The sequence below is a fragment of the Mytilus californianus genome, unplaced genomic scaffold (assembly GCF_021869535.1).
Source record: "Mytilus californianus isolate M0D057914Y unplaced genomic scaffold, xbMytCali1.0.p SCAF_15, whole genome shotgun sequence".
Classification (NCBI taxonomy): domain Eukaryota; kingdom Metazoa; phylum Mollusca; class Bivalvia; order Mytilida; family Mytilidae; genus Mytilus; species Mytilus californianus.
The window spans coordinates 24623231-24649802 of NW_026262637.1; the positions used below are offsets into that span (position 1 = coordinate 24623231).

Sequence of the window (26572 nt, forward strand, 5' to 3'; positions counted from 1 at the left end):
ATGCAAAAGCTTTTAAAATGTGTGTAAGTATTAGAATCATGTGCAAAAGTGAATATAAGTAATCATTTATATACTTTGACTAACAATTCCAGAAAATACTTACATCTGCAATAAATAGATATGTATATTGTGTTTCAGTGGTTGGTTTGGAACAGAAAAGGAATGTCTGATGCATATAGCCCAGTGTATAGGTGCTCAGTAAGTTCATTACTCAGTATGAAAAAAGAATTTTGCTTTAAAGTACCAACTCGGAAAGATGAAAACAATAACTAACAATTATATTCATTGGATACAAATTATAACTTTTGTCTCAACTGCTACAAAAGTGGGATATTGGAGTTTTGGGTATAACTTTTCTATTAGCAGCTTTTAAAATTTGCAAATACTTTTAATATCTTTTGCCCAGTTTTACTTAGAATAAAAAAAAATTGAATGTAGGTTGATCATGAGGAGACCTTGTCACACAATTGATATGTTCAATGAAATAAAAATTTCCTGAAGATGTTAAGGCTATTACTAAAACCACGAAATCAAGTAATAAAGGCAGATTAAAAGCTAATATCAGTATGCTCATCAGGGATATTATCCTGTCCATTTAACTTTATGACATTCTTTTGTTTCAATTTATAAACCAATTTAATGAACTCATTGTAGAGTTCACCCCTAGAGGAATTTGGAAAGTTATAGGTTCAATCCAAGGCATTAATATATTGTCAAACCAAAGATCTGAAAGTTGGTATTTGCTGTATCTTTGCTTAGCACACATTATTTAGGAATAATAGCAAAGATCCATCATCTCAGAATTTGAATAATATGTTTTGGAAGGATGACATGTCTTCCTGTGAACTGTTACCTTGTGAATTTAAACTTTAAAGATCTAACTCTTGTTCAAAAGAGGATTCATATTAGTATCAATATCACATTAACATTTTTTTTTCCTGATATGCATGTAATATTAATCACAGGACATTAACCATCAATACATCATCGTCAATTTATTTATATATTTATATATATGTATATGGTTTGTATTTTTATTTTCATTACAATATGTATAGTGTAGTATTATTTTCTTACAGAACTCAGGAATATTTTGTGAGAAATGCCAAAAAAGGACTTTTGCCTACAACTCATTTGATAACCAAGGAGGCCTCTGGTCAAAAGTACACTGCTGCCAAAAATTGGGGAATACCAGCATTATCTAAAATGTATGTGCAATTTGTCCAGTACTATATATATGTTAATATATAGTGAGAGGCAAGGTTTTTCAAGAATTTTTCCATAAATGTTTGTAAGGTTACTTCTATCAAATTTTGGTGGATGAATTTCAAATTTTCCATGAAGCAATTTGTTTTTTCCCCTTACAGGTTCTTTTAGCAGGGGTAGAATTAATAGAAGCATTATTTATGTATCACAGAGCATCTCAAAAGAGTTCTAACGAATGCCAATGGGATATTTAAAGGTATCATTATGATATCATTTCTTGCATTAGAAAGGACAGGTTTTTTTTAACCAATTCATATTTACCACTGGACATAAATCAAGCAACTATCAAACAATCTTTTAACTAATTCGTTTGTATTTGAGATATATTTCAATTATTCAATAATTGACCTTTTGTAAGTTTAGGAGTTTGTTTTTATCTTCATTTGAATACTTTTAGGTGGATTTTAGCATGTGCCAAATCTGGAAAACCAGAGCCAATAGAAAAATATCTCATTGATAACCAACTAAATACTGCAGAAGAGAATGAACCAGAACTTAATAAAACTGTCCCAAATGCAATTTTAAATGATAGAAATGAATCTCTCAAACAAGAAAGCACAATAAAGGGAGACAACAAAGCCAGTGAACTAACTGATAAAAAAGTAAACAATTATGAACAAGAAGTCCAAGCAAATAATTCAAAGCGTGATTCTATAGCAAATTCTAAACATAAAGACATTTCAAAACGTGGAAGTGGTAATCTTTCTGTTGGCATGGAAACAATGGAGGCCATGGAAGGTTTTAATTCTGAAATGACAATTGACAGTGCATTACCTGCAGACAAGAGCAAAGAAAATATAAGAGATGAAGAAAATTTAGACACAGTATCAACAAATAATCCTAAACCTTTTCAAGAGAGTCAGAAAGAAAATGTTCATCAGAAAAAAGAACCTATTCCTGTCCAACCAAAAGTTGTAAATCAGAGAGTAAAGGTATTATAGAATTGATTTACTAGAATTTGGTAACTTTGTAAATTTGAGTGATTCATTTACAAACTGAATAGGTTAAGAACACATATTTTTCTCCTAATTTCATAGGTTGAAAACAACGGAACAACAGAAACACTGAACTACAACAAAAGCAAACGCCAACATACATAGAAACAGACTGTGTGATAACAACTGCCATATTCCTGACTTGGTACAGTGTTACTAATTAACTTCAAGTTTACAAAATGCATCTAGATATATTTTTTTTATCTGATAAATACAACAATGGGAGTGGGGATGTTTTATACCTTTTTTTATAGACTATGTGAAAGAATACATATCTCTATATAGATGACTTTCTATTCCAGGCATTACAAAATGATGATTTTGAGGCTACACCAAAGAACTCTTCCAAAAGAGCCAGCATAAATTCTCCCTCACCAGGAAGATTCCTGGATCCTACAAAGGAATTCAGACCAAAATGGGATCTTACGGTAAATGCTGATATTTTTTATCATTCGCCATATAGCCCTGAGACATGAAGTGTATTTTGTTGTTCCTTAATTTTCATGAAATGCTTATGTTTATGGAAATACTTAGTGAGATGAAGTATTTTGGTTGGTGTAATACGAAAATTCCATAATTAAGAACTAAATGTTGTGTATTTTCCCCCTTTTTTTTTTTATCTCCACCAATAGACCAAATGAACGTATGCCTATTATAGAAAATGGGCCAGTTATACCCAAACAAAATATTATTACAAAATGTGAATTCCCCAACTTGGAGGTAAACTTAAATGGAATAGTTCTCTGCATAACAATGTACAAAGTTGTTTGAATAACCTTGGTTATTATTTATAAAGGAAAAACGATGTTTTCATAATAAAGTTTCTATAAAAGCTGCTATCAACATTAAATATTGAACTATGACTGGCAAAGTATATGCAAATTGATTTATAGCTCAACCTTTAGGGAGATTAATTGATAATACAGGGAAATCTATATATCATTGTTATCTTATTTACTCACCTAGTATCTTTGATGAGTTTTTAGAAAAGTTATGAAATTTGATTTTGAATTAAAAAAGTTTGTAATAACACAAAATCATTATTACATTTTTTGCAATGAAATTCTGTGATAGCCCTGTCAAATATAAAACATTTGTTTACATGTGAAACAAAAAATCATGAAATTTCGCCACTCTGATTTTATACAACAGTAGTTCTTGCCAAGACATACTCGATGTTATTGCATCTTAAGGGTGTTAGAATGCATAGAAAAAGATATATTTTTTTGCATTTTTTACTTTATTTACATTAAAGTAATGAAAAGAATAACTGAACCAAGAATTAAAATTGTATTGAAATGAAACTGGTGACTGAACAGCAATGAGAATTCAGTCATGTGTTAAATGCAATTGTGAATTAATGTTTTTTTCAGTCACTTGTTGAATGTTTTGTTGACATTTGAATTCTTGGATTAGTAATTCTATAATTCAGTTAAAAAAAACAGTTAAAAAATTTAATTATTGAAAATATTTCAGGATGTTATGAAGTGTTTAGAGACTCCACCAGCAGAAAAAGCAAGAAATGCCAAAAGAAGACAGAGCCAGGTAATATAAAATGAAGCAGTTTTTTTTTTTTTTTTTGCTTTAGCTTTAGATAAAGTCATTTGTATACTGTTAGTAATAGATTCACTATGAATTAACAAAACTTATTTGGAGAGTCTTTACTAGTTTGTTGTTCAACATCCTGACAAATCAGTATGATATTTTATGGTGTTCAAGTTTCTTTTGTTATTTTAAAAAACAAAATCTGTGGATTCAATTATTGTGTATATTTATTTGTTTTAATGTGCAGACGATGTTCAAACATAAAATTGCTGTTTTCTTAACCATATAAATAATTTTCAGCCATTAGAGGAACTTTTCACCACCAAGTTACAGAGAGCAGTAGAAATATCTGAGGGAGCTACAACAGCTACAAGGGGATCAGATGAAGTAGATGGCTCTTGCATGGATGGACTCTCTGTAAGTTTCTATACATTTTTCCTCAGTTGGTCAGTTCTGTTTCTGTTGTTGGTAATCTGAAGAGTGGGAGAGTATTCAATTTTGAAAATCTCAATTATTAGAAACACATTTTAGTACTGAAATGTTTTAGTTTTTTGAAAGACCATATTGCACATTGAAGAGATGAAATGTCCTGTGTACATTATCTAAGGGAAGAAGCAACATAAATGCAACTTATATACATCAACATATGATATGGATACTTATCTATCATTGCACACCACATTCTGAAACCCACGAAAATTTGTATCCAACGAATAAAAATGAATCCACAGTAAGCAATATGTGATTGTTTGCACTGGGATCTTATGAAACTGACAGAATTGATCTTGATAAATCATTCAGTCCAAATCAAGCTTGTTTGGATAGATTTTAGATGGATGTTATGATTTGTATTAAATGTAAATGAGTGTTTTAAAAGAATGATCTTTATTGAAGTGATTGGATTCAGTATCAAAATTGACTAAATTAAGAATTCTTTACTAAAAACACTTCAATTAATATTCTTATCTTTTTTCACAGCAACAAGAGGCAGGACCATTGAAAGGAGTAGTTATAGCTGTGAGTAAAAAGCTGAGTTCTCACCAGGCTGAATACAACAATATGGTATCATTACTAGGAGGAGATTATAGATGGGCGTATGATGAATCATGTACACATTTTATTTTCCAGGTAAGAAAGACTGCTGGTGGTTGAAATGATCACAATTAATAAATCCTACTGTGTTTGCTGTGTTTAAATCAAATTCTACATTAATCATCACAGGAAACACTCCAAGATAAAAATTGTGTATTAAGGGGGTACAGAACACCTAAGGGAATTAACTCTTTAAAAATCTGCTGAACATTTTAATCACATACTATTAGAAAAAGAAATCAAGTTTCACAATGACCAAAATTAGTGTTAGTCAAACTACTATATATCCAATGAAATTATTCCTGTAAATTGTGTTATTCAAATTTCTTGAAAATTTTATATTTTGTTCTCAACAGGTCAAAGTAAATATTTTGTCAAAATTTTATGAAAATTTAACAAGCCAAATCTATTTTAGTCAAAGTGTTGGGTACCCCTTAATACACAGTAAGTTGCAAATATAAAAACTTCATTAAATTGGAGAATAAGAAGCATGCACTGCTTATTTTATCAACATGTGTGACATAAATAATGGCTGTTGCCAAAGCACAAACTGTTAGATAGGTGATAGATATCTTTGTCTGTCAGCAGAGGTGTTGATTATGTGAAAAAATAACCATGTTTAGGAAGTCTTGTAGTCAGAATCTATTAAACTCATTTATGTACAAATGCAGAGATGACATATTTAGGGCTGTTCCATTAAAACATACATGGTACCCAGGGAAGGCACTTTAAAAAAGGGGTAACCACCTATAGAGGCAAATAAAAATTTCACTTACATTTCCACTATACAAAAAAAATAGATGACACCCACCCATAGTTGAGATATGGAAGTGCCTTCCCTGGGTCCCATGTATGTTTATATGGAATAGCCCTTATAAGGGAACAAGAAATACTTCTTGTAAACTGTTGGAAGTCAATTTTGCCTGGGTAATGTATTAGAAGTTGTATACATTTTTGTGATTGATTGGCAGATTTCAACTTCACATGAAACAATCCTTAAAATTTGAACAGAGGATTCTTCAAAGATGAAAACACTTTTAAAATCTTCTGTTTTAGTAAGAATTTCTGTTTTTTAGTTGGCTTGGTGTCATAATAAAACCATTATTTGTTTTATGTCTGCTTGCAGAGCAATAGGGCAAATGATACCACTAAAGAGTTCAGGGTTGCAAGGGACCAAAAGAAGATTATTGTTTCATCTCATTGGTTGTTAATGGTAAGTGTATTAATAGAGTTCTTTTAGTCTGGACATTGTATATTTTTATAGCTAACTGAGATTGTAAAATGAGTATAATATATCTGCATTGAAAATATTTTTTGAAGATACTATAGTATCAAAATGGACATAAGGTGGATATACATGATAAGAAAATCCATAAGAAATAAAAAGCAAATCTAAGGGACTTTTATGGCTGTTCTTCAATCTTTACAATTACTTGAAGGTTGGTATGATGAACAAAAAAGTTCATACCATTAAGCAACACCCTCTAGTCTTGATTATATAAGAACTCTATGCTATTCATAGATAGCTGCTACATCAATAAACTCATGAATTCTTACAGATTAACAGGTATGATGCTCTAACAGTCTTTATTTTTATCAAAACGACTTTAAAAATAAAATAGGCAATCACAGGGAAAAAAATTACAAAGAAAACTGAAGTTAAAATGAGGAAAGAAAACTGATGGATTGTAAATGTAATTTAAAACAACAATTTTCACTTATGTATAATGAAGGAATATAAGGATAAGAAATTGTTTCATTAAATATTGTATACAGTCGACTCCACTTAATTGCATACCGCTTAATAGCATAATTCGGTTAATTGCATAGTTTTCTCCTGCACAAAACCATTTCCCATTCATCTAATGTTAAATTGTCCGGTTATATGCATAGCTCTACAAGTGGCCTTTCGGTTTATTGCATAGAAAATTATCGCCATCTAGATATGCTTGGTTAAATTTGTCGAAATTTTTGACCGTAAACGGCAAGTTGGTGAGTATATTTTTCTTGAATGCATCATTATTTTCATTATTATTTCATATTTACTTTTGTGTTATTCAAATAAAGTTTTAAAACAGTTTCTTTCGTGTTTATATGATTGAATTTGATTTAAAAATAAACCTCGATATCTACACAGGTAAAGTTTCCCCATGTTCTATTTTAAGCCTCGAGGTCATAAAAATGTCAAACAGGTAATTGTTGTAAAAACACTGACCATTCTATCTAAAAAGGTGTAAATAATTGATTGGATTTCAAACATTGTCCATAGATTACATTTGGGGTGAAATTTAAAAACAATAACGCTTGCTAATTATCGATCATTATCCAATGTGAACTCTCGTAATTGGGCTTGGGGTGATCTGCATTTATGTTAAATATTACAGGGCATTTATATATGGTTAAAGAATTTTATACATCAATCATTTAATTTTAATATATTTTGAAAAGAGCATTTACTTCTAAATATTATATTTTCTCACTTTCAATACTTGTGTCCAGCAAATAACCTGTACAGGGCCCCATTACTGCTTTGCATATACGAAACTAACGAAGTTAAATAAACAGTGTTACTTCACTCTGCAAGCTGTAAATATTGTATATCAAAGGCAGTTTAGTACACATCTATTGTTAAAATGATTATAAACTGTGTAATTTTGTTAAACAGTTTATTTTAATCAAAGCGTAACAATGAAGATTGTACATACGGGTCATAGAAACAAATCTATTTTTAGAACGAATTTATTTTCGTATCCCAGGTAAACTGGTAAATGAAATGTCTGTACGCAAATAAACTAAAACAAAATGTGTTTATTATCTTTATTGAAATAATACAAAATAAAATAACATGTATGACACTAGACATATAACTTTTATTAGAATAAATCAACATTCAATATGTTGTAATTGGATTATAGACGTTCATCTTTCTTCAGGGATTTCCTTTACTGATCTGTTCTATCGATGTTATTTGACTCCGTTATTTGGCATTTCGGATATAAGCATACTCCGCTTTATTGCATAATTTTGTCTGACATATAGGCTATGCAAATAACCAGAATGTACTGTAATTGGAAAATACATGTAATATAAAGCATACACCTCAAACATGGGGACAAATTCTACTGCATCCTCACAGTAAATAATATTTAATTATATATAATTTAAACTTGTAATATCTGGTAGAATACTGTAAAAGTTACCATTCAAAGTATAAATCTTTAATAATAGATCAAACTAGATGCTCATAGCAAACTAGATTTTCATAGAAAATTGGGTTGTAAATATTCCAAGTAATCTTTTTATTTCTAGTGTAAAGAACAGAATGCCTGGGTAGATGAGTCGTTGTTTCCACACAACTACAATCCAAATCTTACACTGGTAAGTTTATTGGTTGACCTTCATCTAAAAATAAATGATATTATATGAAACATTGGAAATTACTGACAAATGAAGTCAGAAAGTTGTTCACCAAGATGGGAGAGATCTGTGAGGTGTCAGTTTTATAGCCAACTGAAAATATTGTATTTTTCCTCCAATAAAGTTTTATGCTTCCAAAGATGTGCCACAATATAAAAATCGCTGATATTTCATCATCTATAATCCTAATTTTGTCTTTCTAGATGAAGAATCACTGCCAAAAAGTTGTGATGAAGAAGCAGGCAATGAAAATGCTTTTTGTGATAAGCAGTTAATATAAAATATGTTTGCTTTTTTCAAGGATTCTTAATAGCCCTTCATTGACTACCCTCAATATTTCTATTTCAGTCTGTGTCAAGAAAAAAGACTGGTACCCCAGCAAGAACACCAGCTAGAAGTAGCAGAAAAGCAACAAGGGGGAGTTCACGGTTAGAATCAGCAAGTGACATGAAACCAGAAATTTTAACCTTTGACCAGGAAGTAGAAAAAACATTGAAAAAGCCAGTACAAAAATTAATGGAATCTGACAAGGAAACAGTTAGTGAAAGTGACACAGATAATGAAATAAGGTCAAGGTTAGGTCAAGGACAACTGGACACTAATGCTGAAATAAGGTCAAGGCTAGGGAATGTAGTGGAGGTTGAGGAAGAAATAACAAAGGGTGGAAGAAGGAATAGGAAAAGTAGTATAAATTCTGGTGATGAAGATCGAGGGAAAGAGGTTAGTTACACATTCTGTCAACCAGGCAAATATTGGACTTATAAAAATTGCAATGTGTTCATTTTACTCACTGTATAACATTTATTTAAAATTTAGATGAAATAATCAGAAACAGTAGCAAAAAATTTTCATAAGATCCTAGTCTAAATATTTTTACATTTTGATCTCTTTCTTCCAAGTCATACATTATATTTCTTTAAGTTGATCTTACCAGTAATAAAACATCAAATATGAATAGTTTTAATTTAAATTGAATAACATTGACAGCAATCTCTGATGGATAATTGTCTCATTGGCAATCATACCACATCTCCTTATTTTTATATGTAACTTGAATTTTAAATTGTTTGATATTGATTTTAGGCAGCTGTTCCAGCGGCAGGCTCAATGGAAATGAGAGAAGTTTTATCAAAGGAGATGGAAAGTATTATGGCAGCATCAAAGTAAATATTGAAAATAATTCAGTTTTAATATATTTCCTGGTTGAACTGGTTTTGTGTTTATATCTAAATGATTACAAAAGAAGATTTCAAAAAATAAATACAAACAATTATAATCACTATTCATCTTTATAAGTGAGGTTGATTTGAGAATCAAGTCTTTTTTGTGTGATGATTTGGATAAAAAGGACCAGATTTCATAAATTAATTTGTATATAGCATTATATTCAATTTTATTCTGGCAACTATTTCAAGTAGCACAAGTTGGGCATATCAAGTTCCCATTGTTATGATATTAATCTTGATAGAAGTTTTTTTAATATTTTGTTTTATTAAGTTCTTCTTTTTATTGTTGTTTATTACTTTCAGAACTAAAAAAGCAATGAGGAGAAGGAGTAAAAGATTAAATTGTAAGTTTTTAGTATTACTGTGTGATCTACCTATCTCAGAAAATAATGAAATGTTGACTTATGAATACACAGCTACTTTAAGTTTTGAAATTGTATACTATAAATATAGAAAAATATGCAGTTTTTGTTATTGGAAAAATTGTGACATTATTAGCATCATCAAAAATAGAAACTCACATTTTAAATATTTGCATGCAGCAATTTTATTTTAAATTAATAAATTTAGCATTTTTATATGTCCGTTTACGTTATTATGGTATACCTCTGTCTGTCCGTCCGTCGTCAACATGTCGGACATTAACTCAAAAATGCTTCAACTAATTTGCATAAAACTATGGTGAATTGTTTATATCTATTGACGTGAGCTCCCTTTCGTTTTTTATAAATTTTAGATTTTACGTTTCCGAGTTATGGGGTTTTATTCATTAAAAAAAAGGGGAATTTTCCAGTTTTCGGACAATAACTCAAGAATGCTTTCACCAACTTGCAAGAAATTTTGGTTAATTGTTTATATCTATTGACATGAGCTCCCTTTTGATTTTTATAAATTTTAGATTTTACATTTCCAAGTTACAGGGTTTTATTCATAAAAAAGGGGGGATTTTCCAGTTTTCGGACAATAACTCAAAAATGCTTTCAGCAGTTCTCATGAAACTTTGATGAATTGTTGATATCTATTGACATGAGCTCCCTTTTGATTTTTATAAATTTTAGATCTTACGTTTCCAAGTTACGGGGTTTTATTCATTAAAAAAGGGGGGATTTTCCAGTTTTCAGACAATAACTCAAAAATGCTTTCAGCAATTCTTATGAAACTTTGGTGAATTGATTATATCTATTGATGTAAGCTCCCTTTAGAATTTTATAAACTTTATTTGTTTATTGTCTGACAACAGATTTACTAAGTATTGCTCAGCGAAGCAGTTTATTTCCCATTACTGAACTATATTGCAAAAATAAATACAGACATAAATTTCTGATTTTACAATGTAGTATTTGAAATACATTCAAACTTTCAAGGTACCTTATGTTTGTGCTTATGTAATTTTTTTTCCATACAAACAATTGAAAATTGAAAAAATTGTACCTGAAATTGATTGGTAAATGCTTTAAATAATTGATAAGGATTTGTCTGTTATTTTAGGTAGTGGTAATCTGTCCGGTGACCTGTCTGGTAGTGCTGATAAAAATAGTTCCAGACAAAACAGATGGAGTTTAACTGGTAGGTTTAGGAAAATGCTGGCTTAAATGTTCACAGAGGTCAGAATTGTCTTTATTCTGTGAATATTAACATGAATTGTTCCATTAGGAAGGTCAACAACAATAAATGTTGTTCCATTAGGAAGGTTAAATGTTGAAATCAAAATTACAAAATGTGCAAAATATATCATAAATCATTACTTTCTACTTAATTTGAAACTGATACAACTATGTTCAAATTTTTAAAATAAGAAAATTGAGTTTTTCAAAATTTGAAACCTTACAAAGCCTTAGGGACAATCAATTAAAGAGCCACACATTTCTTTATTATTTTTCTATGTATTACTTTCCTTATTATATTATTTACTCATTGTTCCTTGAAATATAGTATAGAAATAAAGCTTACCTGCTGGCATGCATTGATTAGCAATTCAGGCTCTTTGAAGCCTCTAGTTCAAAACTTTAAAAAATGATGAATATCCACATTTGACATATCTATGAGCTTTTACAAAATAATGTCAAATTGTTCAATGAAGTGAGACATCTCAGTTGATTCAAAGACGTTGTTAACATTTAGTCTGTAACTGATTTTATTTAATTGAAAACCTTATTGGTGTATTTAAAATTAACAATAAGTTGATATTGAAATGTGATTTTATATTGAATCCTATTTTGATCTTATTGTAGATGATAAAGTTGAAAAGAAGACTCCAACAAACTCAGGTATGAATCAATTATTATAAAATAGATTAAATTAATGTTTTAAAAAAAGATTTTAATCCACGATCTGTTGTAAGATTTTACTGTAATAGCTATATTTCCTCCTTTCCATGTCTTTCACATAAGTTTTGTTAATGCAAAATCTCCTACAAATTTAATACATTAAAATGACACAGAACATGACAGAATGGCTTAAATCTATTTGTAGCTGTGCAGGGTATATTTATTCATATGAGAAAACTGGTGTAGGCAAACATTAAAACTTCTACCTTTTTAACATTGGAATACAACAAAACTCTATATAGTGTTGTTTCATGCCCATGTGTAGTTGCAAGACATTTTTTTAATCTTTTTAATAGATTGTTTTTTGGGTTTAAAATGCAAAACATGAATATTGCCAAATCTACATACGGAAAGTTTGTCAACACAATATCTGCATTTTACATAGAATTGCATATTTGTGCATAAAACATTTTTTTCATATTTTTAGGGGGTTGTCCAAGCAATGATTCTGGCATTTCTATTCATGAGAAAGTTTCTCAGTTCATATTCTTAATCAATCAACATTTGAATAGAATGAAACTTGATAGAATTGCTTCATAACATGTAGTTTAATTCACATTTGCAGTTGGTTTTCAATCATCCCTTCTTTAAAAAAAATAAATCAGTAATGAAATCTTGTATTAACAGGGAAAGCATTAGAAAATCACTCAGGACCTGAGCCTTCACAGAGTGTGCAGGTCACATGGGATGATCATACAGGAAGGTAAGATGTATTATATATACTTAGGACTAGAGCCTTCACAGAGTGTGCAGGTCACATGGGATGATCATACAGGAAGGTAAGATGTATTATAAATACTTAGGACCAGAGCCTTCACATAGTGTGCAGGTCACATGGGATGATCATACAGGAAGGTAAGATGTATTATATATACTTAGGACCAGAGCCTTCACAGAGTGTGCAGGTCACATGGGATGATCATACAGGAAGGTAAGATGTATTATATATACTTAGGACCAGAGTCATCACAGAGTGTGCAGGTCACATGGGACGATCATACAGGGAGGTAAGATGTATTATATATATACTTAGGACCAGAGCCTTCACAGAGTGTACAGGTCACGTGGGATGATCATACAGGGAGGTAAGATGTATTATATATACTTAGGACCAGAGCCTTCACAGAGTGTGCAGGTCATGTAGGATGATCATACAGGAAGGTAAGATGTATTATATTTCATCTGGTTTACAGATTTTTAGACCTTTTCACTAATAAGCTTCCATGTTTACTTTTTAGCTCACCTGGCCCAAGGGCCAAGTGAGCTTTTCTCATCACTTCGCATCCGTCGTCTGTCGTCAACTCTTTTACAAAAATCTTCTCCTTTGAAACTACTGGGCCAAGTTAAACCAAACTTGGCTACAATCATCATGAGGGTATCTAGTTTAAAAAATGTGTCCGATGACCCCGCCTGCCAACCAACATGGCTGACCTGGCTAAATATAGAACAAAGGGGTAAAATGTAGTTTTTGGCTTATATCTCTGAAACTAAAGCATTTAGAGCAAAACTGACTGGGTAAAAATGTTTTATATCTATCTGCCCTGAAATTTTCAGACGAATCAGACACCCGTTGTTGGGTTGCTGCCCCTGAATTGGTAATTTTAAGGAAATTTTGCAGTTTTTGGTTATTATCTTAAATATTATTATAGATAGAGATAAACTGTAAACAGCTATAATGTTTAGCAAAGTACGATCTACAAATAAGTCGATATGACCAAAATTTTCAATTGACCCCTTTAGGAGTTATTGCCCTTTATAGTCAATTTTTAACAATTTTTTCGAAAATTTTTGCAATCTTTTACAAAAATCTTCTCCACTTAATCTACTAAGCCAAATAGAATTAAACTTGGCCACAATTTTCAATAGGGTATCTTGATTGAAAATGTATCCAATGACCCTGCCATCCAACCATCATGGCCACCATGGCTAAAAATAGAACATAGGGATTTACTATAGAAGTCTAAGAGAAAATTGTAAAAAATCAATTTCAAATGGTCACAACTTGAAAAATAATTTAAATAATGATAAGGGGTCTTCAGTAACTATTGTAAGTCTAGTTACTAGTGGGTAGACCTGATTTTAATTTAACTACTGGGCCAAATTAAACTAAACTTGGCCTCAATCATTATTAGGGTATCTAATACTATTTATTATGATTTAAACCTTATTTTACATGATTTCCAAAACCACAGTAGATACTGGTGAGCGACACAGGCTCTTGAGAGCCTCTAGTTATGTCTCCCCTTGGATGAAAGGGAGACACTATGTTCTAATAGTATTCTTCTTCTGGTTCTTCTCCCTTGTGGGTGGAGTTGCATGCTCCTGAGATTTTGGATAAAAAAAATAAAGTGAAAAACAACTTGATTGTTACCAATCAGAAGCAAATATATTTTAAAAATATACTCTCTAATAATATTTGAATCTAATTTTGGCAATGATAATTTAGTGTTTAGATAAAGTTACAATCATCTAAAGTGATAAATATTTTTAGGCAATAATGATTTAGGCTTTTCTGAAAATTATTGCAATGAGGAGTTAGAAGGCATTTCAAATTAAGAATGTTCAGTTTTTTTTTAAAGGTTAGTTATTAGAAACCGACAATAATCAACTGAAATTTAATGCATTATGAGATAACATAAAAAATGTCTCTTTCCTTCCATTTATTTCAATGCCTCTGCTAAATGTTTTACAGACTTGAACAAGAAAAATTAGCTCACAAACTGGAACGAGCATGTAGCCCTACGCAGGATGTAGCTGAGTTCCTGGATGGGGAGTTCTCTGAGGAGGAGGAGGACTTGGATTATGAGGAAGGGTTGCATGAACCTGAAGCTGAAGTTCCTCAAGTAAGTATAGGAATTTTTTCATTTTGGAGTTATTCAGAGTTGTTGTGTATGTTGATATCTGTAAATGTGGAACAAAGAAAATGTTTCAATGACATGACACATTGGACAGGAAATACACAATTACTAATAAACCCTAAAACTATGTGATAATTAAATGTAAAATATGTTTCATAATAAAAGTATGTACAGATGATTTTAAGCTATATGTTGGCTGAATTCAATATTATACCCCCTCTCTAAAAGTGGGGACTAAATTGCAATCACTTTCGCCTGTTCATCCAACAAATATTTTCGACACTTTTCTCAGAATCTACATGACAGAATGACTTCATATTTGTTCAGTAGCTCAACATCAACAGTGATGATTTGTAAAGTGTATCGGCATTTCTAATTAGTCATACACCAGACACTTTGAAATATGAGTGGGGTATGCTTAGCACAACATGTGCATCTTGTTTGTCATTTTGATGATTTTTTTTATTTTATACATTAATCAAGCAAGATGTAAGATGCAAATTAAACCATGAAATATAAGAGGTAAAACACGAAAACATAATAAAAAAAATCATCCACATCACATCAGAACAGAGTGAAAACTGCAACATTTATTTTGTTATAATATGATAAATTGCTAACATTAATTGAGTACTGTTTAATTATATTTTCTGTTTTTATTTGATAATATTAAAGGAAAAACCTAAAGAGGAAAGAGTTCCAACTCCTGAAGGTCCATCTCTAGGTAGTTATTTATATTTATATAAATATTTTACAAAAAGTTATAGAAATAACATGCCTGTAGACTTTTAACAAATTGTTCCAAAAAATTTCAAAATTTCATTCAAATATAGGAAAAGAAGCAAAAGTATTATAACAGAACAGAAAAAACATTCCAGTCTTAATAGAACAAAAAGAATTTTGCTCAAATATCAAATATTAGACAAAGCAACAGTTATTGTTGTACAAGTCAGATTATTAAAAATATATACTGTAAATTCAGAAATTATTGCGATGTTTTTATGATTGCGAAAAATGCGACAGGGTTATAATTGCAATAATTTAAACTCGCATTTTGAAATTTTTTGTATGAATTAAACAGGATTTTTCTCAATATCGCAAAAATTAAAAAGCGCATTTTAGTCTAAAATGACAAAATCGCAATAATAAATGCACGCAATAATTTCTGAATTTACAGTAGATACTAAGATACTAAGATATTAATGTTATTTCTTACCCTTCATTGAGAGGGTAAAAAAAGTTACTTATGACTAGTCTGGGACAATGAATATGTTGTTTGTTTTAGCATTCCACAAGTCAAAAAAGGAAGATAATAGAATTCCCTCTCCAGAACCTATCAATGAAGAGGAACCAGTCCAGAAACCACCCCCTGTGTTCATAATGTCTGGCATGGAACCAGCTGTAAGACATTACTTTATAGATCCTGTCAATTTTTGGTGTTTTGGAGGATTTTTATATTTTCAGGAAATTTCTTGACATAGGCAAATCACAAATTTAGCTCCCAAAAATTTCTGTAATCTGACCACCAGAAGTAAAACTTTAATTGTGTATGTTTCATTTCTGAACGTGCAAGTACTGCTTATTACCTTAGTATGTAAAAGAAATTTAAATGATTGACAAGCGATCCTGCATTACAGGTTCTACCATAAACGTCAGTGTTATGATATTTTTAATTACTGTGGATTCATTATTATTCGTTGGATACCAATTTTCGTGGAGTTCGTGGGTACAGGTGAACCACAATTCAAATGTTCAATGAATTACAAATTTTCTATAGGCATTGTATGCAGAGATTGTCAAAACCACGAAATCAAATATCCTTGAAAATGCAAGTTTTCCTCAATCCATGAAAATTGATACCCACGAAAATAAATGAATCCACAGTCATTCATGTTATTACATCTACACACATAATTTGAAATAACCATTATATATCTTAAATTTGTTGTTTATATTCTAGGAAAAAGATAATTATGGTGCTTTAGTGGAACAGCTTGGAGGGAAGATATTAGAATCTCTACACTTTGATTGTTCATGTACACATCTAGTCATAGGTTTGTGTGCAGTACTTACATGTATATTGTATTAGAATCTCTACACTTTGATTGTTGCTGTACACATCTAGTCATAGGTTTGTGTGCAGTACTTACATGTATATTGTATAGACTCTCTACACTTTGATTGTTCATGTACACATCTAGTCATAGGTTTGTGTGCAGTACTTACATGTATATTGTATTAGACTCTCTACACTTTGATTGTTCATGTACACATCTAGTCATAGGTTTGTGTGCAGTACTTACATGTATATTATATAGACTCTCTACACTTTGATTGTTCATGTACACATCTAGTCATAGGTTTGTGTGCAGTACTTACATGTATATTGTATTAGACTCTCTACACTTTGATTGTTCATGTACACATCTAGTCATAGGTTTGTGTGCAGTACTTACATGTATATTGTATTAGAATCTCTACACTTTGATTGTTCATGTACACATCTAGTCAAAGGTTTGTGTGCAGTACTTACATGAATATTGTATCAGAATCTCTACACTTTGATTGTTCATGTACATATCTAGTCATAGGTTTGTGTGCAGTACTTACATGTATATTGTATTAGATTCTCTACACTTTGATTGTTCATGTACACATCTAGTCATAGGTTTGTGTGCAGTACTTACATGTATATTGTATCAGAATCTCTACACTTTGATTGTTCATGTACACATCTAGTCATAGGTTTGTGTGCAGTACTTACATGTATATTGTATTAGACTCTCTACACTTTGATTGTTCATATACACATCTAGTCATAGGTTTGTGTGCAGTACTTACATGTATATTGTATCAGAATCTCTACACTTTGATTGTTCATGTACACATCTAGTCATAGGTTTGTGTGCAGTACTTACATGTATATTGTATTAGAATCTCTACACTTTGATTGTTCATGTACACATCTAGTCATAGGTTTGTGTGCAGTACTTACATGTATATTGTATTAGACTCTCTACACTTTGATTGTTCATGTACACATCTAGTCATAGGTTTGTGTGCAGTACTTACATGTATATTGTATTAGACTCTCTACACTTTTATTGTTCATGTACACATCTAGTCATAGGTTTGTTTGCAGTACTTGCATATATATTGTGAAATGTAACAGGCCTACTTTTATCTGTGTGTCCCAATTTCATCATACAATTCTAGTATAAAAAATGGAAGCTGAGAAAATCAGGCTTTGTATTTAGAAAATGACTGAAGCTAACAATGGAAAATTCACCATCAAAGGATTCTGTATGATCTTAAATCTGACATATAACACACCAAACATTCTGGAGATAAACATTGTTGTAGTTTTAAAGACAACAGATGAAGTAAGCAAATAGTAAACAAACAAGAAACAAAAGAAATATGTGGACGAATTTAGGATAGACACAATGAATTTGAAATGTCTGTATCTGGCATTTACTGAAGGTTGATATAATTTTAAAATAAAGGGAGTTAATGAACTAATTTTATAACTTTTTGGAGGCAATGAATATTTTCTGACAAGTTTAATGATTTTTAGGTAAACCTACAAGAAATGAGAAGTTTTTAGCAAGTGTAGCATCAGGGAAATGGGTTCTACACAAATCTTATTTTGAAGCTTGTCGTCAGGAGAGACGATTTGTACAGGTAATGACAGTTTAATGAAACACCAGACTCTTAATAAGATTATATGATGTAACTGAAATAGTTCTTCCTGGAAATTTAAATGTTGGCTTCATAAAAATATTTACAGATAAGGATATTCTTTAATTATTTTATAAATAGAATAATGTTTGATACACCTAAATAACTCCAAAGGATACACAAGAGCAATCCTTCAAATATGTTTATATTTATTATTATGATATAGATTTTCTATACATTAAATGTAATGAACAAACTTGCAATCTTGTTTACATTTGTGACTTTTCATTAAAAAAAAATTATATTACCATTCTATGACTTGAAATTTAAAATAAAACTTTGTTTTTTTTACATTTGTGCATGTAATTAGGTTATTAGTCCCCTGCCGACGAAGTCGAAGGGGACTTTAGGTTTGCACTCCGTCCGTCTGTCTGTCCTGTCAGTCCGGCAAATCAGTTTTCCACACTTTTTTTCTTCATGCTTGAAGATATTGATTTGATATTTGGGATATTGTTTTATCATGACAAGTTACAGATCAAGTTCGAATTTTGTTCCGGTCTGATGATTTTGTGCAGAGTTATGGTCCTTGGACTTGGAAAATTCACTCAAATATTCAGTTTTCCGCACTTTTTTTCGTCATTCTTGAAGATATTGATTTAATAATTGGTACATTGTTTTATCATGACAAGTGACATATCAAGTTCGAATTATGTTCCGGTCTGATGATTTTGTGCAGAGTTATGGTCCTTGGACTTAGAAAATTCACTCAAATAATCAGTTTTCCACACTTTTTTTCGTCATTCTTGAAGATATTGATTTGATAATTGGTATATAGTTTTATCACGACAATTTACAGACCAAGTTTGAATTTTGTTTCGGTTTGATGATATTTTGCAGAGTTATGGTCCTTGGACTTAGAAAATTCACTTAAATTATCAGTTTCCGCACTTTTTTTCGTCATGCTTGAAGATATTGACTTGATAATTGTTATATTGTTTACACCATGACAAGTTATAGATCAAGTTATCATTTTGTTCCAGTACAATTAATTTTTAACCGGTAGGGGACTATGTATTGCCATGCAATACTCTCAGAATGCTTGTTTATTTATGGTTTATGAAAGTTACTTTAGGATTGATAAAATGTGTGAGAGTAAAATGTACAGTATTTTGTAGTTAATATGTCCTATTAATTAATGACAACAAATTCTATAAGTTCTATATACAGTAATAACACTAATTATAGGAAGATTTTTATGAATGGGGAGGTGATGGTACACAAAGTTTGCTCAATCAACAAACAGCTAAACTGGCAGCTGCTGCATACAGGTGGAGGATCAAAGTTCAAAATACTTTACAGGTGAGAGTGCAATTTTATATTCAAATTTTGTCGAGCCTGCAACTTTTTTCGCAGAAAGCTCGACATAGGGATAGTGATCCGGCGGCGGCGGCGTTAACTAACTTCTTAAAAGCTTTATATTTTAGAAGGTGGAAGACCTGGATGCTTCATACTTTGTATATAGATGCCTTATGTTACGAAGTTTTCGTCTGTCATATGTCCATTGTCCTTGACCTCATTTTCATGGTTCAGTGACTACTTGAAAAAAAAGATATGATTTTTTGTAATGTTAATTTCTCTCTTATTATGAATAATAGGATAACTATATTTGGTATGTGTGTACCTTGCAAGGTCCTCATGCCCTTCAGACAGTTTTCACTTGACCTCGACCTCATTTCATGGATCAGTGAACAAGGTTAAGTTTTGGTGGTCAAGTCCATATCTCGGATAGTATAAGCAATAGGTCTAGTATATTTGGTGTATGGAAGGATTGTAAGGTGTACATGTCCAACTGGCAGGTCATCTGACCTTGACCTCATTTTCATGGTTCAGTGGTTATAGTTAAGTTTTTGTGTTTTGGTCTGTTTTTCTTATACTGTATGCAATAGGTCTACTATATTTATACCCCACGCAACGAGTTGCGGAGGGTATAATGTTTTTGACCAGTCCGTCAGTCTGTCAGTCCGTCAGTCCTGTTTCTTGTCATCGCAACTCCTCTCAAACCACACAACAGAATTTCACGAAACCTTTTTAGATAATAAGGACATACTATGTAGTTGTGCATATCGACAGGAAATTACGATTCAATTTTTTTTTCTAGGAGTTACGCCCCTTTGAACTTATTTACTTTAATGTACTACTGCAACAGTTTGTCATCTCAACTTCTCTGAAACCACACAACAAAATTTCATGAAACTTTGTAGATAATAAGGACATACTACGTAGATGTGCATATCGACAGGAAATTACGATTCAATTTTTTTTCCAGGAGTTACGCCCCTTTGAACTTATTTGCCCAATATACTACTGCATCCTTTTGTCATCGCAACTCCTCTCAAACCACACAACAGAATTTCATGAAACCTTTTCAGATAATAAGGACATACAACGTAGATGTGCATATCGACAGGAAATTACGATTCAATTTTTTTTCTAGGAGTTATGCCCCTTTGAACTTATTTGCTTCAATATACCTCTGCAACAGTTTGTCATCGCAACTCCTCTGAAACCACACCACAGAATTTCATGAAACTTTGTAGATAATAAGGACATACTAGGTAGATGTGCATATCCACAGGAAATTATGATTCAATTTTTTTTCTAGGAGTTACCCCCCTTTGAACTTATTTGCTTCAATATACCTCTGCAACAGTTTGTCATCGCAACTCCTCTGAAACCACACAACAGAATTTCATGAAACTTTGTAGATAATAAGGACATACTATGTAACTGTGCATATCGACAGGAAATTATGATTCAATTTTTTTTTTTTTATACAATTTTTTTCTTGCAGTTATTTTATTTCTCCAGTGACAATGTGGGGACATGGGGTATGTGAGCGCGCTCACTAAGGTTCTTTAATTGGTGTATGGAATGATTGTAAGGTGTACATGTCCAACTGGCAGGTGTCATCTGACCTTGACCTCATTTTCATGGTTCAGTGGTTATAGTTAAGTTTTTGAGTTTTGGTCTTTTTCTAATACTATATGCAATAGGTCAACTATATTTGGTGTATGGAAATATTTTATGATGTACATGTCAGTCTCGCAGGTTTTATTTGACCTTGACCTCATTTTCACGGTTCATTGCTCAGTGTTAAGTTTTTGTGTTTTGGTCTATTTTTCTTAAACTATAAGTAATAGGTCAACTATATTTGTTGTATGGAAGGATTGTAAGCTGTACATGTCTGCCTGGCATGGTTAATCTGACCTTGAACTCATTTTCATGGTTCATTGGTCAATGTTTAGTTTTCTTGGTTAAGTCTGTTTCTTAGAAACTATAAGCAATAGGTCAACTATATTTAGTTGATTGAATGATTGTAAGGTGTACATGTATTTCTCGTTTGGTTTATATGACCTTAACCTCATTTTCTTAGATCATGTTAAATTTATGTGATAGTTGTAGTAAAGCTTTATATTTAGGACTATCAACATAATATCAATGGTTAATAAAGAAGGCGAGACATTTCAACGTGTGCACTCTTGTTAATATTTTAGAATATTATAATGAAATTTTTCTTGCCAACATTTTATTGTAATTTTTTGACATTCTATCATTTTTGTATTCTCAGTTTAATGATTACTAGAAAATTTTAGTAAATTTGAAGATGTTTCACAGGAAAGATGTAAATTATAAGAAATGCAAAAAAGTGGAATTTGGGTTTTTGCTTAAAAATTTGTGTGCAGCTTTTACAAGCTGGTAATGTGTATTTAGTGGTAAATATGAAATCTTGAAAGAGCAGCAATAATCCTTCCACTGAAGACTGACTCGGTTGATACTGTTGAGTTTAAAGTTGTCATCATATTATCATATTTTGAACTGTGTATTTGTGGAGATGCAAAGATGAGATAAAGCAAGGTTTTTTTTAATTTCTACAATCGACAAAGATATAACACCACGAAAATACAATTTTTCTTCAATCCACAAAGATTAGTAACCACAAAAGTAAATGAATACACAGTATAATAATAAGCTATTATTTTATTTTTGACAGTCAACTAATCAATGTATAGGTGCATTTGATGGTTGGACAGTGCTACTGAATTGTGATAAGGTTAAAGATGACAATTTTAAAAGATTGCTGGAGGCAGGAGGTGCTACTGTTTTACAAAATAAGTAAGTGTTAAAAAGTTTTATGTAATATCACAACTTTGAATATCTTTCCTCATGCCTCACAAGCATATTATGATAACATATTACAAATATTAAGAGCCTTTTACCCAATTAGAAAATACAGATCCAAACCCAAAAGTCTATTATGATTTATCTAATCATAATTATGATTATTTATATCAAGTCTGAACTAATGTTGAATATTAATGAATTTACTTTGTGAATTTATCACTTTTGTTTTAATTTAAATGAAGTTCAGAACTCTTGAAAACCCTGAATGGTTGATTTATATCAATGTTGCAAGTTCATCATTCCAACTGGAATTTGTTAACCCATTTCTATTCTTAGCAATGTTGTACTTCAAATAATACAACTCTTTATTTAAGGAATGACTGTAATATTTTTTGTGTCTATGAAGAAATAACATCAAAAATGTGGTGCACACTGAATAACCTGTGTAGCGTGTTATTTAAAAGTGTGCACCACATTTTTTAGGTAATTTTGAATAGACAGAAAAAATATTACAGTCATTCCTTATAATTTAATTCTAAAAAGGCGTAAATCATGATAAAAACGTCGATGACGTCACGGTCACATGACAAAACTATGTCTATGAGGTGATAGACAAAACACTTTCAGCCAATCAGAAGACATGTTCACATCCAAAATTAAATTATTATTGAAAGTAATAAGACTTTGTTATCCGCAAAAATCAAAAGTCCAGAAATCATCAATGAACATTTTTAGTTTTGTAGACTAAATAGTCTGCATTTCATTTGTAATACTTGAACATTTGAATTTTCAATTTTGTAGACCTCCATATGAAGAAAATATTTCTGCTTCCCATGCATTCCTTGACCTTAGCAAAAAGCCTTTACAACCTGTAAGTATATGCTTGAGTTCATTAAACCAATTTTATAGAATTTCAGCTTTTATTCATAATTATTTGTGGGGAACCAATTTTCACTGATTTCATGGTAAAAGTAGACTTTGAATTGAAATGTTCAACTAAGTGAGAATTTTCTATATAGGCTTGTTTGCAAATTTTGGCAAAACCATGAAATCAAATATCAAAGAAAAAATATTTTTTCTCAATCCACCAAAAATTAATATCTACGAAGAAAAAATGAATCATAGTATGTTTGTATAATTGTCATTCAATTTTCATTTTTCATTTTGACTAAACTAGTGAAAAAGGCATACACTGACCATAGATTGTTGTTACTTCAGAATCCCCTGAATTTCAGTGACAAAAATAATACTTCTCTAAGTATTACCTAAATGGATGTGACCTTCATGTAATTAGTCATGGTATTCCAATGACAGATATACTTAAAGTAAAATGAACCAACATTTTTATATCTGTGATAACTTATTTTTGTGCCAAAACTGATAAACATGATAGAATGTCTTTTTAAATTTATATATAGACATTTATTGTATGATATGTATTTTGTATTTTCAGTCTGATATACAGGTTCTATTGGGTAACAACATACTTTGTCTGAAGCCAGAATTTATAGCAGCTCATCTAACTGACAATCCTCCTCCCAATCCTCAGGATTATTGTCCTCAGGAAATATCAGGGTTTATTTCTTTGTAAGTATCCAACTATAGTTAAATATTTGTAGAAGTTACATTATAAAAGCATGTCTTTTTAATTAATGACTATACAGCCTTTTATTCAGGTTAAAAAATCAGAGGTGATGAAAAATGAAATTTATGTGAAAGGCAGCACACTTTTTTAGCTCCTAATTGAACATGTTTCAGAAAGAACCAAAATCAGCATACAGTTTTATTTCCCTAAAATAAAATTTTCATCTTCCTTGAAATTATTTGGATCTTGGATCTTGAAGTAGGAAAAATATCTTTTATAAAAAGGTCCATTATTAAAAAAAGAAAAAGAAGTACTAATTTCATCTCTTTAAGATGAAAATAACAATGAGCATTTTTTTTTAGAGTGCCAATTTGGTAACTATTTTATTTTCTTCAAAAATATTTTTAGAAAGAATAGTATGATTTGGTGGCTGCTTCATTGATTCTGTGCAATAGCTGGAGGACCATTGAAAAAATCCTTTTCAAATTTTAATATGTTGCTTAATATAAACCTAATGGAGGTCAAATTCGATTTTCACTTTTACTGTTCATGGGTTACAGTTCTGGATTAATAATAAAATGGAGTTTTTTATGGTTCCCATTTGATTACTTGTCATTTATGGGTACAGTAGGCTGTTGGCTCCAAACTGTTTTCTTGTGTTGTCATTCAACCAATAGTACCATCCTTTATTGATTGAAACACTTTATGTTAAATTCATATGAAAACTTGGAGAATAGTTCAACCAGTACTTCTTCAAATTTTTACATGCTGTTGTTTCTCATGACAAAATTAATGTTGAGTTTAATTTTGACAATTTCCACTAATGATCACTAATGCTGTTGAGGAATTATGGCCCTTGATTGTTATAACAATGGATATATAAGAGTTTGACAAACACTAATTATGATCATTGAGAAGCTTAATATTTCCTTAACAATAGAATGTGATTAAAATGTTCAGCTGTTTTTTACAGAGTTATCTCCCTGTAGTGTTATGTACCACCTTAAGATGCCCACTTGGTTGTAATTTATATGCAGTAAGTGATTGATTGTTGGTTGGTATATGCTGCATTATCACCAGGATATTTATCTCAGCGAGTTGACACAGTATAAGTATGAAATAACACATTTAAAGCAGGTTCATCATCTGCTGGTTCTAGTTGCTTTCAAAACCTTTATATTTAGTAATGTGTAAACGACTGTTTGTAGTAATTCCTGAAAACTCTTTTCTTTACTTTCAGATCATCAGGTTCAGATAGGAACAAAAGAAAAGCATTATCTCTTTCATCAACATCAGACAGTGAAAACAAAAGTAAACGCACAAGGAAAAGATAGCATTTATTTTCTTTGTTATTTGTAAACTAAAAACTTGTATTTAATGAATGATCTGTACTATTAAATTTTTATTGAATTCTTTATCTAAGTGCCTATCAAAGACGAAGCATTTTACAATGAAAATAAAAAGTTGTTAAACTTTAAATGTTTTCTTTGTAAATATTCATTTGGTAGTTATAATATTTTTATGGTTCTGTATATCAACCTTTTGAACGATTCCATTCAAATTGTTGATAATAGATAAGTGCATCCATATTTATACCCTTCTGCAAACAAAGCTCATGGGGAACGTATATAGGAATCTATCTGTCTGTTTTTTGTAAACTTTGTTCAACTTTACAAAATTCCAATATACAAAGTTGTGTTCTTCTCAGAACTTTTAAATGCCTTTAAGAATATTATAAATAAATAAATCAATCTCGAGATCGTTTCAGTGTGGTTGTACTGTAATGAATCTTATGGCTAATTGAGGAAAACAGCTGAAACTTAGAGCCTGTATACACTTATGTTTATTTAAAGTCTGCAGTGTAGATGAATTAAAAGAAGGTGTTGGATATGCATCATTGAGACAGTAACCCAACCACACAAAAACACAAATGTCATCTAGAAGTCAACATTAGTATTCAACTATACACAGATGTCTATACAATAAGTCAATTTCTAAATTGCCTAGATCAAAAAAATTCTTTCAGTCCATTATTACCAGATTTGTCTTATTTAATGTTTATAAGCACGTTCTAAAGGTAACCTAAACTACTGTTGGAAAATTGTTATATGGTTCAGATTTCTTGTATATGGTTACCATGGACATTAAGTGATTCCAAAAGCTCTTGAGAAGTTGGCTTTACAGTATTAATGTTTTGTTTATAAATGGACATTATTTATTTTATTTTTTTTCAATAAAAAAATTGATTTATATGAAAATAAGGAGATCTAGTATGATTGCCAACGAGACAACTATCCACCAAAGTTCAAATGAAGTGGATGTAAGCAAAAATAGGCAACCGTACAGCCTTCAACAATGAGGAAAATTCATACCGTATAGTCTGCTATAAAAGGCCCCA

General features: G+C 30.9%; 1 protein-coding gene across 3 annotated transcripts in view; it reads left to right on the forward strand.

The window, feature by feature from the left end:
- LOC127725725 (DNA topoisomerase 2-binding protein 1-like) overlaps positions 1-25645 on the forward strand; it is a 39600-nt gene extending 13955 nt beyond the window's left edge. For 2 of the 3 annotated variants that reach the window (XM_052232912.1, XM_052232914.1), the window contains exons 20-44: positions 139-198; positions 1080-1208; positions 1664-2198; positions 2564-2689; positions 3738-3806; positions 4107-4223; positions 4785-4934; positions 6025-6111; positions 8208-8276; positions 8664-9035; positions 9399-9478; positions 9845-9885; positions 11030-11107; positions 11773-11808; positions 12496-12571; positions 14561-14711; positions 15402-15450; positions 16012-16127; positions 16687-16780; positions 18304-18410; positions 19653-19766; positions 22459-22580; positions 23391-23460; positions 24043-24176; positions 25415-25645. In XM_052232912.1, coding sequence (XP_052088872.1) covers positions 139-198; positions 1080-1208; positions 1664-2198; positions 2564-2689; positions 3738-3806; positions 4107-4223; positions 4785-4934; positions 6025-6111; positions 8208-8276; positions 8664-9035; positions 9399-9478; positions 9845-9885; positions 11030-11107; positions 11773-11808; positions 12496-12571; positions 14561-14711; positions 15402-15450; positions 16012-16127; positions 16687-16780; positions 18304-18410; positions 19653-19766; positions 22459-22580; positions 23391-23460; positions 24043-24176; positions 25415-25508 — 3076 coding nt within the window. In that variant the 3' untranslated portion in view covers positions 25509-25645. Of the gene's footprint in view, positions 1-138; positions 199-1079; positions 1209-1663; positions 2199-2563; positions 2690-3737; positions 3807-4106; positions 4224-4784; positions 4935-6024; positions 6112-8207; positions 8277-8663; positions 9036-9398; positions 9479-9844; positions 9886-11029; positions 11108-11772; positions 11809-12495; positions 12572-12849; positions 12876-14560; positions 14712-15401; positions 15451-16011; positions 16128-16686; positions 16781-18303; positions 18411-19652; positions 19767-22458; positions 22581-23390; positions 23461-24042; positions 24177-25414 lie in introns of all 3 variants that reach the window. The other variant, XM_052232913.1, reaches the window with a different exon arrangement.
- The last annotated feature ends 927 nt before the right edge of the window (positions 25646-26572 follow it).